At 37.3% G+C, this 14,389-nt stretch overlaps 1 protein-coding gene across 1 annotated transcript in view; it reads right to left on the bottom strand.

Annotated features, from left to right (window-relative positions):
- SEMA5A (semaphorin 5A) overlaps window positions 1-14,389 on the bottom strand; it is a 312,339-nt gene that overhangs the window by 213,351 nt on the left and 84,599 nt on the right. Inside the window, exon 3 of the mRNA XM_053950747.1 lies at window positions 720-915. Within this exon, the coding sequence (XP_053806722.1) occupies window positions 720-849 (130 nt within the window). The 5' untranslated portion in view covers window positions 850-915. The remainder of the gene's footprint in view (window positions 1-719; window positions 916-14,389) is intronic.

The raw sequence follows: 14,389 nt of genomic DNA, 5'->3' as shown, positions 1-14,389 counted from the left end.
AATGGAAGTTTGAACAGGAATGAAAGGTTTAACAGGGAAAATATCAGCCTGCTGCTGGCTTGGGCAGATGACCTAGTGGCAGCAGAAATGGATGATACTGAGGGACTCAATACCACCACTAAGGTATCTGTTGTTTAGCAGAAGGGATTCAAGAACTACCATTTGGAGAGTAAATGTTTAATACCCCTTACCCCACGTGAGCCAGGAACAAGTGGAAAAAACACTAGGATTGATCCTGGGACCCATCCTGTTTAACGCCTTAATAAAGAACGGGAGGCAACAGAATGGGAGTCTGTAAAGTTTGTAGATAACACCAAACTCACAGAACCGGCTGATAAGCTTGAGGGCCGGGCTGCTACCCAGAGAGGCCTGCTTGGGGTGAAGGAAGGGGACAAGAGCAACTTCATTAAATTAAGTGCACACATGTAGAATTGTGCACTTGGAAAGGAATAACTCCATGCAACAGTACAGGCTGGTTTTAATCACAAAGGAAAAAGAGTCACCCGCCTTTAAGTGATACATTCAGCTACAAATGCTGAACAAAATTTGAAAGCCTAATTGTATTTAATTTGCATAGAATACAGCCCAGATTTTTATATAACAGCACTGAATGCACCTTTTTTCCCATGTCATTCTACATTAAAAGCAGAGGTTTCCATGAAGTGATTACACAATACTTAGCCTACTTCTGGAAAAGACTTTTGGCATTTACATCTTACCTTTGTATGCAATAATTGGGTGCTCAGCTCTGTGGCAGTGGGTATCTTCTGTTGTTGACTCCAGTATTCCTAACACCCCAAGTCCTGCCAAGAGCAGTGTGAGGAAGCAGCTTCCTTTCATGGTGGTCATGCTGTCCTCCACAGCAGACACTTCTTTTAACTGTCTACTCTTCTTGCACTCATGTGGAAAAAGCCCCTGGAGAATTCAAAGAAATTTATTTAAGAACGAGAGCAAACCACAGAAAAAATCAGACAATTCTTGAAGTTGAAAACAACAGTGCTTCCTTTCTGTGTAGCATTTGACTATTCAAAAGTATGGTGTCAGATGCTCCTCTAATTACTTCACAAGCCTATCATCAGTTACCCAGTTTAGGAAAATTGATCTATCACCCAACAAGATTAAAAAAACTGATATTCATTACACCCTCTCCTTTATTTTGCAACATATGGGGAAAAGAATATTCTCCAACATTTTTTTTTTATTTTATCTTCTTAGATAGAGCAAACATATTTAAATCTATCTTCCCTGTTCACTGGGATCCACTGCTTCTTGCCTTGCTTTCCTCAGAGACTAAGGAGTGCTTTGAGTTCTTGTAAGTACAAGGTAGAAGAGGAATTGTTCCCTCATGTGAATGACTACTTTGAGAGAACAACAGCCCTACAGCACAGATTTTTTACCTATCTGTAGAGTTTGTATGGAACAGCACAGAAAGGGGTAGGACAAGATTCACCTCAATGCTCTGACACACACTTCTGCTTTAGAGCAGTGAGAATCACTGGTTCTGACACTGACCTTGTCCCTGTCCATTTTCTGACTGATGACAAGGCTGTGAATTGCAGACTCAAATGACAAAGACTCCTTTCCAGTAAAGTTTAGATACCAATCAACAATGTAATAGTTTTCATTTAAAATCAGAAAAAAAGTTGAAGTTCAACTCCCTGATTTTTTGAAACATCCAATAACCAGACCCTTATATAAGTAATAGAATATGTACAGTGTCAATATAATTTTAGGTCCAACCCAGTTCCTTTAGTTTCATCACTAAAAATGTGCCAAGCAGTAACAACCCAAAAGAAACCTTCACCACTAGCAGCTTTAGTGAGTCACACAGGCTTGCGTGCTGATAACACGCAGATATGAGACATCACTGCCTTTCATGGGGGAAGACCGGAGATTTAAGACAGCTCTATAAAGGCAGAAAGGTCACTCTGCTAATTAATGAGAAATTCAGGAAAAGAAAATCAGCAATTTTGACTTCTAAAATGTTTGATCTCACTGAATTGTAGTGCGCTGTTTAATAAGGTGGAAACTTTCTATTTGCGTAAAATAAACATCCTAAATGCATAAAACAAAGGGCTGTTAATGAAAAACATTCTACAATAACAGCAGCGTGTTGTTCTAAAAGCTACACTCAGAAGGCAAAATGGATAGTAAACATTGGTCCCTAACATTACTAGCACCAGACTTCATAAGATTAACTCCTCTTCTCTTACCAGCTTATTTTGCTGCCTTTAGTAGTCTTCCAGCCTAGACGTGGACACATCTAATTCTCATTCATTTAAACTAAAATAAATAGATCAAAGGCATAATACATCTGAGCAATAAATTTAATAGTCAATTTTAGCTTCTTTGCTGAATTTGCTTAAGTTACTGAAAAAAAAGGAAGAGAAGCTTTGAGGCAGTTAGATTCATATCCTTACCTTCCTAACCAGTGTCTTATGTTGTCATGTACCAATAGTAATCTGGCCCTACAAACTGCTTGTGGCTCACAACAGGCAGTATCTGATCATAGAAATTCTGGATACTAATGCATGTAGTGTATAAAGCACTTGTTCCAATGTTTAATAGTCAATTTTCTGTAAGATTGATATTTGTATGTATGATGCACTATTCTTACACAAATTCAAGTAGTTTATGTGGGTTGTAGTGTTCCTATTCCTAACTTATAGATCATACAAATACACTACTAACCACTACTTCTAATTCATATTTCTGTAAGATTATGTTTGTGCATTTAGGAAGCAAAATTAAGGTCTGATACCTTCATTAATGTCTCAACATTTTTTTGCTTGCACACAATACACTGCAAATATCCCAAAACCTAGAAATACAGTACTTCCATGTTAAAAACAAAAAAAAAAAAAAAACAAAAAAAAAAAAAAAAAAAAAAAACCAAAACTTTATTACTTTTAATTTTGAAAGTTTCAGAAATACTCATAAATGTGTGAATATAATGGAAAGAAAATAAACATTAACAAAATGAAACAATTGTACTGAAATCACAGCTTTTTTTCTCTCTCTGGCTGTAAATGAAGCCCATGGTCTTTAAAAAACCAGGCTTCCATATCCCAGCCAAGTTTCAAAAAAAACAGCTCAACTCAGCAAACACTGCAAAAAGATAATCCTCTTTTTCCAGAAAGAAAGAAAAAAACCACCACCCTTCATCCAAATATTAAATACACACATAGGTATGGATGCCTTGGTTTCCATTACAAATAGGATACTTAATTTCATGGGACTAATAGTGGTATTAGTAAGGTCTAAGATGTAAATGTTAACAGGTCTGATATCTTGTACCCTGCAGGTATCAAGAGGACTTCTCCCACTTGTCCCCTGTGAACAAAACTCAGCAGCAGAAACAAAGATTCCTTCACAACACCACCTTTCTTTGGCCTCTAAATCCAAGCAGCATTCTCTATCATGACTGACTACTTATATGCCATAGGTGGTCTCTGACACAGTTGTTTGCATGCTATAGACATGCTGTGGAAGAATTTTGGGGCCAAGGACTTTTTTTCTTACTAGCTGAACTCTTCCTCTCACTGCATGTATCTCACATGGCAAAAACTGAGACAGGAAACTCTCTCATTTAGAATATCCAAAAACAAGGAAAAAGGAGGAGGAAAAAAAAAAAAAGGTGTGAATACACTTCTGACCATGTATCTCAGAAAAAACCAGTAACAGCCTAAACTTCTCTCTACCTCAACCTCTAGTTCTTTGTGTATATTGCACTATTCTATTAATTTAAGTCTATTAATCATTTTTGATGTATTAATTTAAATATATTATTGTAGGGAACTGTGAAGAGAAGCTTACTTGCAGCAGCTCAGAGGAGAATCTTCAGAGGCCCTAACTGACAGAAGAACAGTAAATCAAGGCAATAGATAGAAACCTCATCACAAGTTCTTTAAGTTTCTACCCATTTCACTACACTAGTGTATGCATGGAAGGAGAAAGAAGTCTGGAGACTGCACTTAATACACTGCTAGAGTAAAAAATAAAAAATGTATTTTTTATGGATACACAAAAAAAACCAAGGAAAACCAACCGAACAAAACTTCCCCCAAGAACCAAAAAACCCATACAATCCCAACCCTTGCAAAAAATACAGTTAAACCCCCTCCCAAGAAACACACACCTTCAACATATACCCACAGCATAAAGCAATGAACAGACACCTTAGAAAAGACTTCAAAACCGAACCTTTTTCCAACCTTGTACGGGCTAGATTGCTCCCTTCTGTGCATCCCTGAGTAAGGACCACTGCACCAGGTCCATCGCTGCCCAAGACTGCAGCTGTAAGAGTGAGCCTGTGGAAGCACACTACACTGACCTGAGGCACTGCAACAAGTCAGAAGGCTTGAAGCAGACAAAGTAATCTTTCCTGAAATCACCCCCTCTCTTTACTGACAGTGCACCTTTCATGCTAAGAAAGGATAGCTAGCCTGAAGCAATATGACAAGACAAGACAAATCCAAGAGAACCCTAAACATGAAAAGATTCAGCCAGTTTCCTTGATTTCTGTATGATTTCCATACGGAAATCTCTCTCAACAATGATAATAATGGTCAGGTCAAAACTCTTCAAAACATATATCCAAATAGTGACACTGACCAGCTTTTTAACTATTGCCAAATATTTGCACATTGACCTGTTATTTGCACAACTTTTCTATCAGAGACCTTTATTCAGACTTTCAACAAATTCCATTTTACAACTTTGTAAAACAATCTGAAGATGCAAAATGAAAAAGAAAGCAAAATAAGCAGCACTGTAAGATGCAATTTATTTCAATATATTATTTTATTCCTGTATGTAAAGGGTCTTGGGCACTTACTCTATCCCTCATTCCCTTTGTTTTGATCCAGCTTGCCTATAAGAAATATAAAGATGAATGAAGCCCATTAGGCAAAGGTATTCTATTTTACAAATGTAGCCTTTGGTTTTTCCAACAACAGTAATTGATAAAAAAAACCTCAGCAATTCAAGATTTTCTGTTTCAGCTGAACCAAAAAAAGACACCTCTTGCTAAAGAGAAAAAGTGTGCACAGCTAAGCATGCAAAGCAAGTAACTGCTACTGCTAGGTCCAAGCAGATTCATTTAAAGACTAGTCCCTCCAGGCACTGAAGTCATATATTTACAGTCAAATAATCAGGATGTGAAAATTTCTAGATCAGTTAAAGTACACTGTGTTGGAAGTACAATTTACCTCTAAATTATAAACCACATTTTCCTTTGTTCAATCAAAATAAGCCACTGTATGCAAAAGTTGCCACACTAGCTGCAGCTGTTCCAAAGCAAAGATGCTTTCAAATAATTATCTTTGCTAATTCTGTAAGTAACAGTTTTAAACTACACTTTTAGTGAAAGATGAAGTGAGTCTATGTCAATATAAGTGTAAAAACAACAGGGTTTGGCATGTTTAAAAAATGGCAATTTCAGGACTGCTTCTGGGTACAGGCATTCACAAGCAGATCTGGGATTTCTTTACATGCACACCAGTGTTTACTCTTGCAGAGGCTGCTCATGTAATTTGTTGCTGGAGACTCATTCCACTTGCCCTGGGCACTTTGCTCCACATCTTTGCAAAACAGTAAAGATTTGGGAAAAAAATTGCTCATGTGAAGTAACTACTTCAGATGACCTTTTTGCACTAACACAAGCCTGGGAAAAAAAGTATTTAACTAATGAAACAAACTGCACATTCTATGGGTTCATTAGAACAGAGTTATGAGTACAAAGAAAGACGTTGTCCCATATTGCTACTGCACACACTTTAAAATAGTACTAATTATTTCATCTGTGGTCATGACAATTTTATGAAAAAATACCTAGTTTTTCTACTATATTGCTAGTGGTACCTTTTTTAGAATTTAGTGAAAGAAGAGAACGCTTGCTGCTGCAAGTGACAAGAAAAATGGGGAGAACTGCTGTTTCCTCTTCACTAAAAAAAAGGCCACACTGTTGTGTATCACTAGTAAGCATGTAGACAAACCAGGAAGGAGGGCATCATGAATACCCCTGCAATGTAGCTCAGTGCCTCTTTCTGTAATTCCTCTTCACTTGTTAAAGCCAAACTCCACAAACTGACGCAAAACATTTGATAAGAAGATTGTTAGAGAAAAGAATACATTAAAAAGACTCTGTCACCACAGCCACCAAAAAAAATAGTTAAATTCTAAGGCAATGTGCATGCGCTCAATTCACCAGTAATAACAAGCCCTGGAGCTCAGAAGGAAAAAGGGATGGAGGCCAGAAGCAGGCATCAAGAGGGCTCTTTCAAAATAGAAAAAAAAAAAAAAAAAAAAAAAAAAAAAAAAAAAAAAAACCCCAAGTACTTGTTTTTACTGTAGTGCATCCTGTTTCCTGTCAAATGCACAAAAACCCAAAACCTATACAGAAAAACATTTATAGAATACTTTGAAATACATTCCGTACTCAGTCTACTCTTAGGAAAACAATGTGCATATCACTCAGATACACAATTATTTTAGAGCAATAGTTCAAAGATCACCTCACTAAACATTGAGATGAGACTGGAAGCTACAGATCTTCTTCAGTGAAATAATCCAGCCATACACCATCAAGTGTCATCACTGGACCCAGCAATGCAGACTCTTTACTATGCAGCAGAGAAGCATATTCTAATTTGTATTTGCATAAAGTGAGAGTCAGCTTCAATTAAAAAATGATTACTGAGTTCCTTCAACTTTTTTTTTAATACTGTCATTCATTTCTGCCGTGGCACAAATTTTAAGTTCTGCAAGAGGCAGACAGCCATCAGCTGTCATTGACTAGCACAGTCAAAAATCAGTCCTTGAATTCATAGTGACATTCTGCCAAAAGACAGCTAATATCTGTAGCTAAGGGTGACAAGTCATAAAACAAGAATATGTCATCAAAGCTATTTCCCCAGCACTTCTCATAGAGCTGACATTTGTGATTTCAGCAAAGGAAGCACTGCTTCAAGAACACTGAGTGTATGAGTATGAGTGAAGTCAGGAGTTTGTAACAACACCTCAAAACTCAATTATCACATTGTGGGCTTCTCTGCCTCATCAGTGGGGTGTGAAGCCAGTGGATCTCAGCTCCCTGAGCAAGCACAGGCCAACCCAGTAGGATCACGCAGACGAGAACCACAGGCAATTTAGGGGTAGGAATAAAGTCAAATCAGCACAGACTAGGCCCAAGTTCCAATAAAATCTCAGCACTTTTTTTGAAATACCTTCTATTTTCTTAGCTATCCATTAGATCCTCAGCCTTTTTGATATCCTCCCAGGACACAGATTCCTATTTAAAGTTTTCTTCCACTCATATCTAGTGCCTTGTTCCAGTCTGAGAGAGTTTTTCCCCATGCAGTGCTTGGAACATCCACTGAACTCCAATCCTTACACTGGCCATCAGAAACAAGGCAATAAAGGGAAGGATTCTCTACCTCAGACAAACTACAAAGCCAGCAAAGTTCTTCTTTTACAAAATAGTGGAAAAAAATGAAATGGTAATGATTTTTGCAAATAAAAGTGTGAAAACTGAAAGAAGAAACAGAAGAGGTTTAACAAGGGAAAGGCATGAAGTGAAAGAAAATGATCCAGGAAAGGCCAAAAGTGTCAGCTAGGGCAGGAAAAGGAAATGGAGAAGGAAAAACTGTAGCAAATAAGAGATCAACACATATAGCCCGGCATTTCATCTTCTCTTTTCTCTCTACACAACACTTGCCTCCTCCTTTTCCAGTTGGTACTATTATTGGCAAACCAAACACATTTTCTTGGGGCCCAACAGACTGTCAACACCATCAACAACATAGAACACAAGCTGTTCTGTAGTACAAATACAGTTTCAAGTGCTGAGAGTAATAGCAGTTCCAAACAGAGTCTGTACAACAGGGCCCTGTTCATTTTAAAAAATTACAGTGTTTCAAAACAGGGTCAGGAAGACCTTCAGAAAATGGACCCATTGATAGCTATAAAATATCTAGAAACTATCATTTTGCAGCATGAAATTCAGGAACTTCCTGAGCTGAAATGGAAACAATGTTCTGGAAAAACCACACTAGCTGCTTGCTGTGGTCTTACCCTCTTCCCTGAGCCATGTGCTGTCTGCTCCTGACTAAGACCAGAGGCTGGGCTGGATGCCCCTCTGACCAAGCGCAGCCATGTTTCCATTTTCTGCTACAGTCTGAGTCTCATACTGCTTTCATACAAGCTTTTCACTCACAGAGAAAGTGAATTTTGAAATTTCACCAATGAGAATTAGGAATCTATGTGGGACCAGAGTCACAAGTACAAATAAAACTGTGACTAAATCTGCATTAACAATGTGCTGAAACTTCACTACATATAAAATACTCTTAAATTACAAAAGCTTGTGTTTTGATAGCTGTCAAAAAACCTAAAAAAAAACACCAAAAAAGCCCATTTAGAAATATGGCTTGATTGAACTAAAAGCACAAGTTCAGGAGTGGGAGGAAGTCAATGCAGCAGTGCAGCAGATGACAATGCACTGAGATAACCACAGGAAAAACAAGCTGGGAAGAAAGAAGTCACATCATGTGAGTAGAGGATGAGGAAGATTAAGGTTAGAGTTGGATGAAAAATTTTTGTCTAATCTGGAAGATGTACAAAAAGTCATTTCAAACAAAGGCAAAGTTAATTGAAGCAGGTAAAAAAGAGGCAATAGTAATGCAAACTTAGCTGTTGCATTCCATATAAATTGGGAAAAGGCAACACAGATTGGAGTCACTTGTGTTGAATAATTAAAAAAGAAGATAATCGCATCACAGATTATTGCTGTAGCCATCTGGACATACTTTTTTATATTTGTAAACTGTACTAAAAAACGTGCCAAAATTTGTACATGGATGTAAAGAGAAACCAGAAGGAAGGCAGTGATACAGCAATTTCAAATAGCTGGGTTTTTTTAAAAAAATTATATTCAACTTAAAACAGTTCTCTCTCATTCAGTGTATTACTATATAAAAGTACTTGACATAGTGTATTACTATATAAAAGTACTATATAAAGGTACCTGGTATTTAGCTTTCATAGAAACTTAATATAATACATTTTAAATATGAATCAGCAATCTAAAGGACAAAATTTTACTGTTAAAACAAAACTATTAGTGGGTATTCTGGACATTAATACTAGGCAAACTTCCAAAATAAAGATTATATTAAAGCAGTTACTACCTTAAAGAACTGCTGGATGAGCTCCAAAGTGTCATGGAATTACTATTGTGATAGCCAGCTCCAGTTAGATAATAAAGGCAACTTCATCTTCTTGCAGTGGGCTCAGTCTAGAGTTCTTTGGTACAGTTTTAAAGAGCACTGGGTATTAAATAAACACTTCTCAGCAAATGCAGGGTGGTCATGGCTAAGACAACCAAAATACAGTGGAGGCGAGCACAACTTTTATGGCAAATCGACTCAGCCCAGTGGCCCCATCTGCAAATGCATTTCAGACTCCCAACTCCTCTCAGCTCCCACCTAATTACCAGCTTTTGATTTGTTTCTTTCTGTCAATAACCAATATATTCTGCCTTGACAGCAATGGCTTCAGTGACAGCAAGGTTTAGGAGACTGATATGAAGGACAAGGAGAGGTAACGCAGTTCAGAGCTCCCATCCCACATCTCTGCTAGAGAACACTTCTGTTCCCCACCTATTCATTTATGTGTAGCTTTTCTATCAAGATCAGCATTCAAAACACACAGGTGTCTCACCAAGCTTCTGGATTCTCTCACCAGGTGGATAAGCAATAGAGTATCCAATAGGATAAGTGGCCTGAACCATCAAACCGTTCAGTCTGCACTGATTATGCAAATTAGTACAGATAATACACAGTTAGTATCAGATAATGACAGAATGGTTTGGGTTAAAAGTGACCTTAAAGATCATCTAGGTCCAACCCTGGTCATGGAGTCCCATAGGCAGAGACACCTCCCACCAGAGCAGATTGCATAAGGGGCAAGTAGGCTGCTACCTCACTTTGTTGCCCTTTAACACTATCACTGCAAAGATGATGAATTATATAATTTATAGATCAACAAGATTTTTACCACACACTTACAAAGATTTAACACACACTTGAAAGCTGTGTTTAATGTTTCCTCTAATGCCATGATTCACTCCCATGACTGACGATAAGCAAAGGGGGTTCCACCAATCCAAATGACACTCTTCTGTATCAGATCTTGCATACAGATCTCTGATTCAGAACTGAACTGCAACAGAAAAATCAGACAGCTCCCCTCTGCATCAGTTCTGTCTTCTGAAGATGTTAATCAGAAACACAGGAACCCTGACAAAGCTATTAGAATACTGGAATAAGAAGCCAGAAGGAAAAAAATTTGTTTCTGTTTGATCTTTCTGAAAGTTCACCCACATTTTTAGTTACTCACTAAAAGCTGAAGTAAGATACAGATATTTTAAAGTTTCTGTGAAATATCAAGTTAATAAATCCTTTCCTGAAATAAATCAGGTAAAATTAAAAACAATGGAAGGTACAAAGATTTTCAAAGACCATTCTATAACTAAAATATCCAAACCATCAGAGTTTGCAAAACAAAAGGCCAAATTCTTTATTACTACAATGCTTATACTCAAGATCCCATGTATTCACATACACAGGTTTCACACATATGAGGAACATCCCTGCACCTTGTCAATAAAACTTGCTTATTTTTTACTAGATCCTAAAATGTATCACAGCACCAAAAAAAAAAAAAAAAAAGAGAGAAAGAAAAAGTTCTTCTAAAGAGAACAAATCAAAACTTTATTTTCTTCCTCCAACACAACAGTTAAAAATTTAAGTTCTATTTTTAAGTCTGTTTAAAAGTAGCAAAACTTGTCACAACAGAAATCATATACTATCTGGTGTAATGCTCTCAATGAAGATGTCAAACAACAAATAAGGAGATGTCAAATAGCCTAAAGTTAAATGAGGAATGAATGGCTCTTGACATACTTGTTTCAATAAAGGAAAGCCTCTTGTGGGTTTTCTTCAGAGCATACACTGTGCTGCTCTGTGTATTTGTGTCTCAAAAATAATAAATATACCCTATTTTTCCCAGCCTGAAAAATCCTCTTATTTTATTTAGATTACTTTGATTTCCATGGTTTATCTAATTCTTAATGATAATGCTTTTTTTAATTATTTCCATTTATAAGCTTTCAGGAAAAAAATCTATTCCATTAAAAAAACCCAAAAACCTAACAATGTTGTGAAAATTCGATTTCTTTAGTGACATCTATCCCAATGGTTTCTCAGTGGCTGACAGCTTTCATAAGTCAAAGACTAAATTACATGAAGTGTCACTGATGTCTCCATCATATACAAAATCACTTTGGTAGCTTTGTAGCCATCATTTTTCATTTATCACTTTGGAATCTTATAAGCATACAGTATGTATGCACAGATTGTATACACTGAAACATAGCTCTGACTGCTCCTTTTGAGGAATCTACACTTCAGACACCAAATGTGTCAAGGTCACCTTCAGCCCCTGAATAGAAACACATAGGATGATTGCATCTTGGCTTAGATTTTACTAACAGTAAAGGCACAGATTCAGCTTTCTTAGTGATACTAAAAATGCTCTTACAATATTAAACTTTCACAGCTCCATCTTGGGCTGGTTGGTTTGTATTCAATCTTTCTAGAACTCCCACAGCTGCTTAAAGGGTAACTTCCTGACCGCTCCTTCATTGTATGCCAAGGCTGGATGGTGTGCAGTCTCCAAGATCCTTAGTGCTGCCCAAGACAACCAAAAATATATATTATATATACACACCCCCAAAATGTATACAGTAGGGCCTCTACCCATTTTTGTGCTCCCCTATCCACCCTCATCCTCCAAGTCTATGTAGAGCTCAGTTCCTCTCCTTTTTAAGGTAACCAAAACATGCTATCATCAGCAGAGGACGGTTATTCATGTAAACACCAATAAAATGCTAAAACACTACCTTTCCTTTCCTGCATTTGCTTTTATTTCTTTTCTTCACCTGACAGTGATACTAAAAATGCTCTTACAATATTAAACTTTCAAAGTCTCCATCTCTTCTCTTCTACTGTAAGCCTTTTTGCAGTTACAGTCTTTCTCCTTTATTTACTAAGTCTCTGCATAGATGTCATTTGCATATTGCTACAGAAAGACATGTTGTTAAATATACTTCCAGGACAACAGTCCAAGATCAAAGCTCTTGAAGGAATACCAAAACAAAAAAACTAAACAAACAAGTGAAAAGGAATCCTTGGAAATGGTGTCTACTAATGACACAAGGTAAAACACAAGTACAATAAAATATTTTACAAATAAAACCTTCCCTTTTGCTATGGGTGTGGTGTTGAAAAGTCAGAGCATAAAAATGACACTTTATACAGCAGTGGTGCAAACAGATACAAATATCACAGGTATGAGAAGGGTCTACAGAATCTATTGGAATTCAAAATAAAGATCCCAGAGGGAAAATGCTGAGGATGAAATGCCTTTCCACTGGGTACTTTATGCAATAATAAATGCAGGATTTGATCTAGAGACGGTCAAAAAGAAAAGGGACTGGAGACACAAAAAACTCCACACCAAAACCACACCAAACAAGGAAACTTGCAAATATTGTATGCATCTGGCCAAGTAAAAATTGGCAATTTCTGGTAGTGTTAGGAAAGGTGTAACTTGAGAAGACAGACATTTAACATGAGAATGATACTCAACTTACCAAAGAGTAATACCAAACTTCCTAGTATGATGTGGTTGCTATGCTCTACCCCAGCATGCTTCCCCCCAAAGAAAGGATGGGACTCTCTCTGAGGTGCACACTTTGGATACAGGAACGAATTCCCCCTGTCCTTTCATACATGGCCAACTCTTTCTCTTGTTACATGCCACTTTCACCATGATGCTGATGAGACAGTTGCTGAGCAATCTAACAGAAAGCCTAAATTGCTAATGTCACCATGAAGCATTCTGTTTCTTTCACTACAGCCCTACCAATTGCTACAACTAATAATACAACCGTACAATTCTTTTATAGAAGAAATTCAGGACAGAGTTCACAGCTCTGCTTTTTTTGAAAGACACAAACTGGCATTTATACTGTAATAAACACATCATATAGAAAGATGTTGAAAAGAGAAATTGAAACACGTTGCTTTTACTGTGAAAAATCTTTGCAAACCTTCAGTGTTCTGTAAACAATAAATAATTGAAACAGAGGTCATCTCATCAGGTTAAGCATGAGCCGTGCTGCCAAGATAGAGAGTCTGCTCCAGCTAGGCTGTGCTAGCTAGTACATGGATTAAGAGGGATTTCAATTTCCAGGGCTGTCAATCTTGCATGTTTTCCAGCACTGGATTTCACCACATTTTATAAAGATACAATCTGAATCCGAGTGAAAAATAATTCAAACTGCTTCAGCAGTGTTGCCAAAAGGGCTTCCAGAGCAAACAGATTATACGTATTTTAATGCACACACTGCAAGTATTAAAATCTCTGTCATGTGGAAAAAAAAAAATATAAATCCACCAAACATGGATCAACAGAATCAGCTCAAAAGGTCTCAAAACAGTGCCCCTTTCTACAAATTCTTATGACATTTTCAATCATCACAAGAGAAAGCATCCCATGACACTTTAGGCAAATAAGAGCTATCTGGAATAATTAAAAGTAGCATCTCTATCTAGTAGCAAGGAGTGTGTCCTGAAGGAGGGCAGTTGTGCCAGTGGGGGGGGAAGCTGAACTTTACCCCTAACTAGAATTTTAAGCATAAGAAAAAAACAGAGAGATTAAAATTATAAATCAAACACCATTTAGTTTCACACACGGTGTTAAAACCCTGCTTCTAGATGCCATTAATCTTAGAGATTTAACTGGCTTTAATGGGAAGAGTCTCATTCTCTGCAGCAAGAAACAAGCAGTCTTCCATTAGGCACAATGACCTCATCCATCCCTCCCTGATCCTTCTTCACCTCATATGCAGATTCAAGCACAGCACAATTCATCACTTCAGTACAAAGCTGTCTGCAGCTCAGTGATCTGCAGTTATGTTACACACCAGGCACAAAGTTGCAGAAAGAGAATGAAGCTCCTTTGACTCTGAAATTGCTACTGCTGCTTTGAAACAATGCAGGTTCCTTGTAACAAAGAACAACTACTACTAATGAGCTTTTCATTGTTATGTTTCATTTGTTAAAATTCCACATGTCCTGCACAAAGGGAAACCCTCATCACTACACACACAGTGCCACAAGGAAGTCACCAGAAGAGCCAGAAGCCCAAGAAGAAGAACTTTTCTTCATAAATGGATGAGGTCAAAGAATTAGGAGAAATGGCTGACCTAAGCATTACTTTAAATTAGTAATGACTTATGTTATATAGTTCTTCTTCTTTCCTT

The sequence above is a fragment of the Vidua chalybeata genome, chromosome 1 (assembly GCF_026979565.1).
Source record: "Vidua chalybeata isolate OUT-0048 chromosome 1, bVidCha1 merged haplotype, whole genome shotgun sequence".
Classification (NCBI taxonomy): Eukaryota; Metazoa; Chordata; class Aves; order Passeriformes; family Viduidae; genus Vidua; species Vidua chalybeata.
Note: the sequence above shows the minus strand (reverse complement) of the source record. Positions and strands in the feature narration are given on the sequence as shown.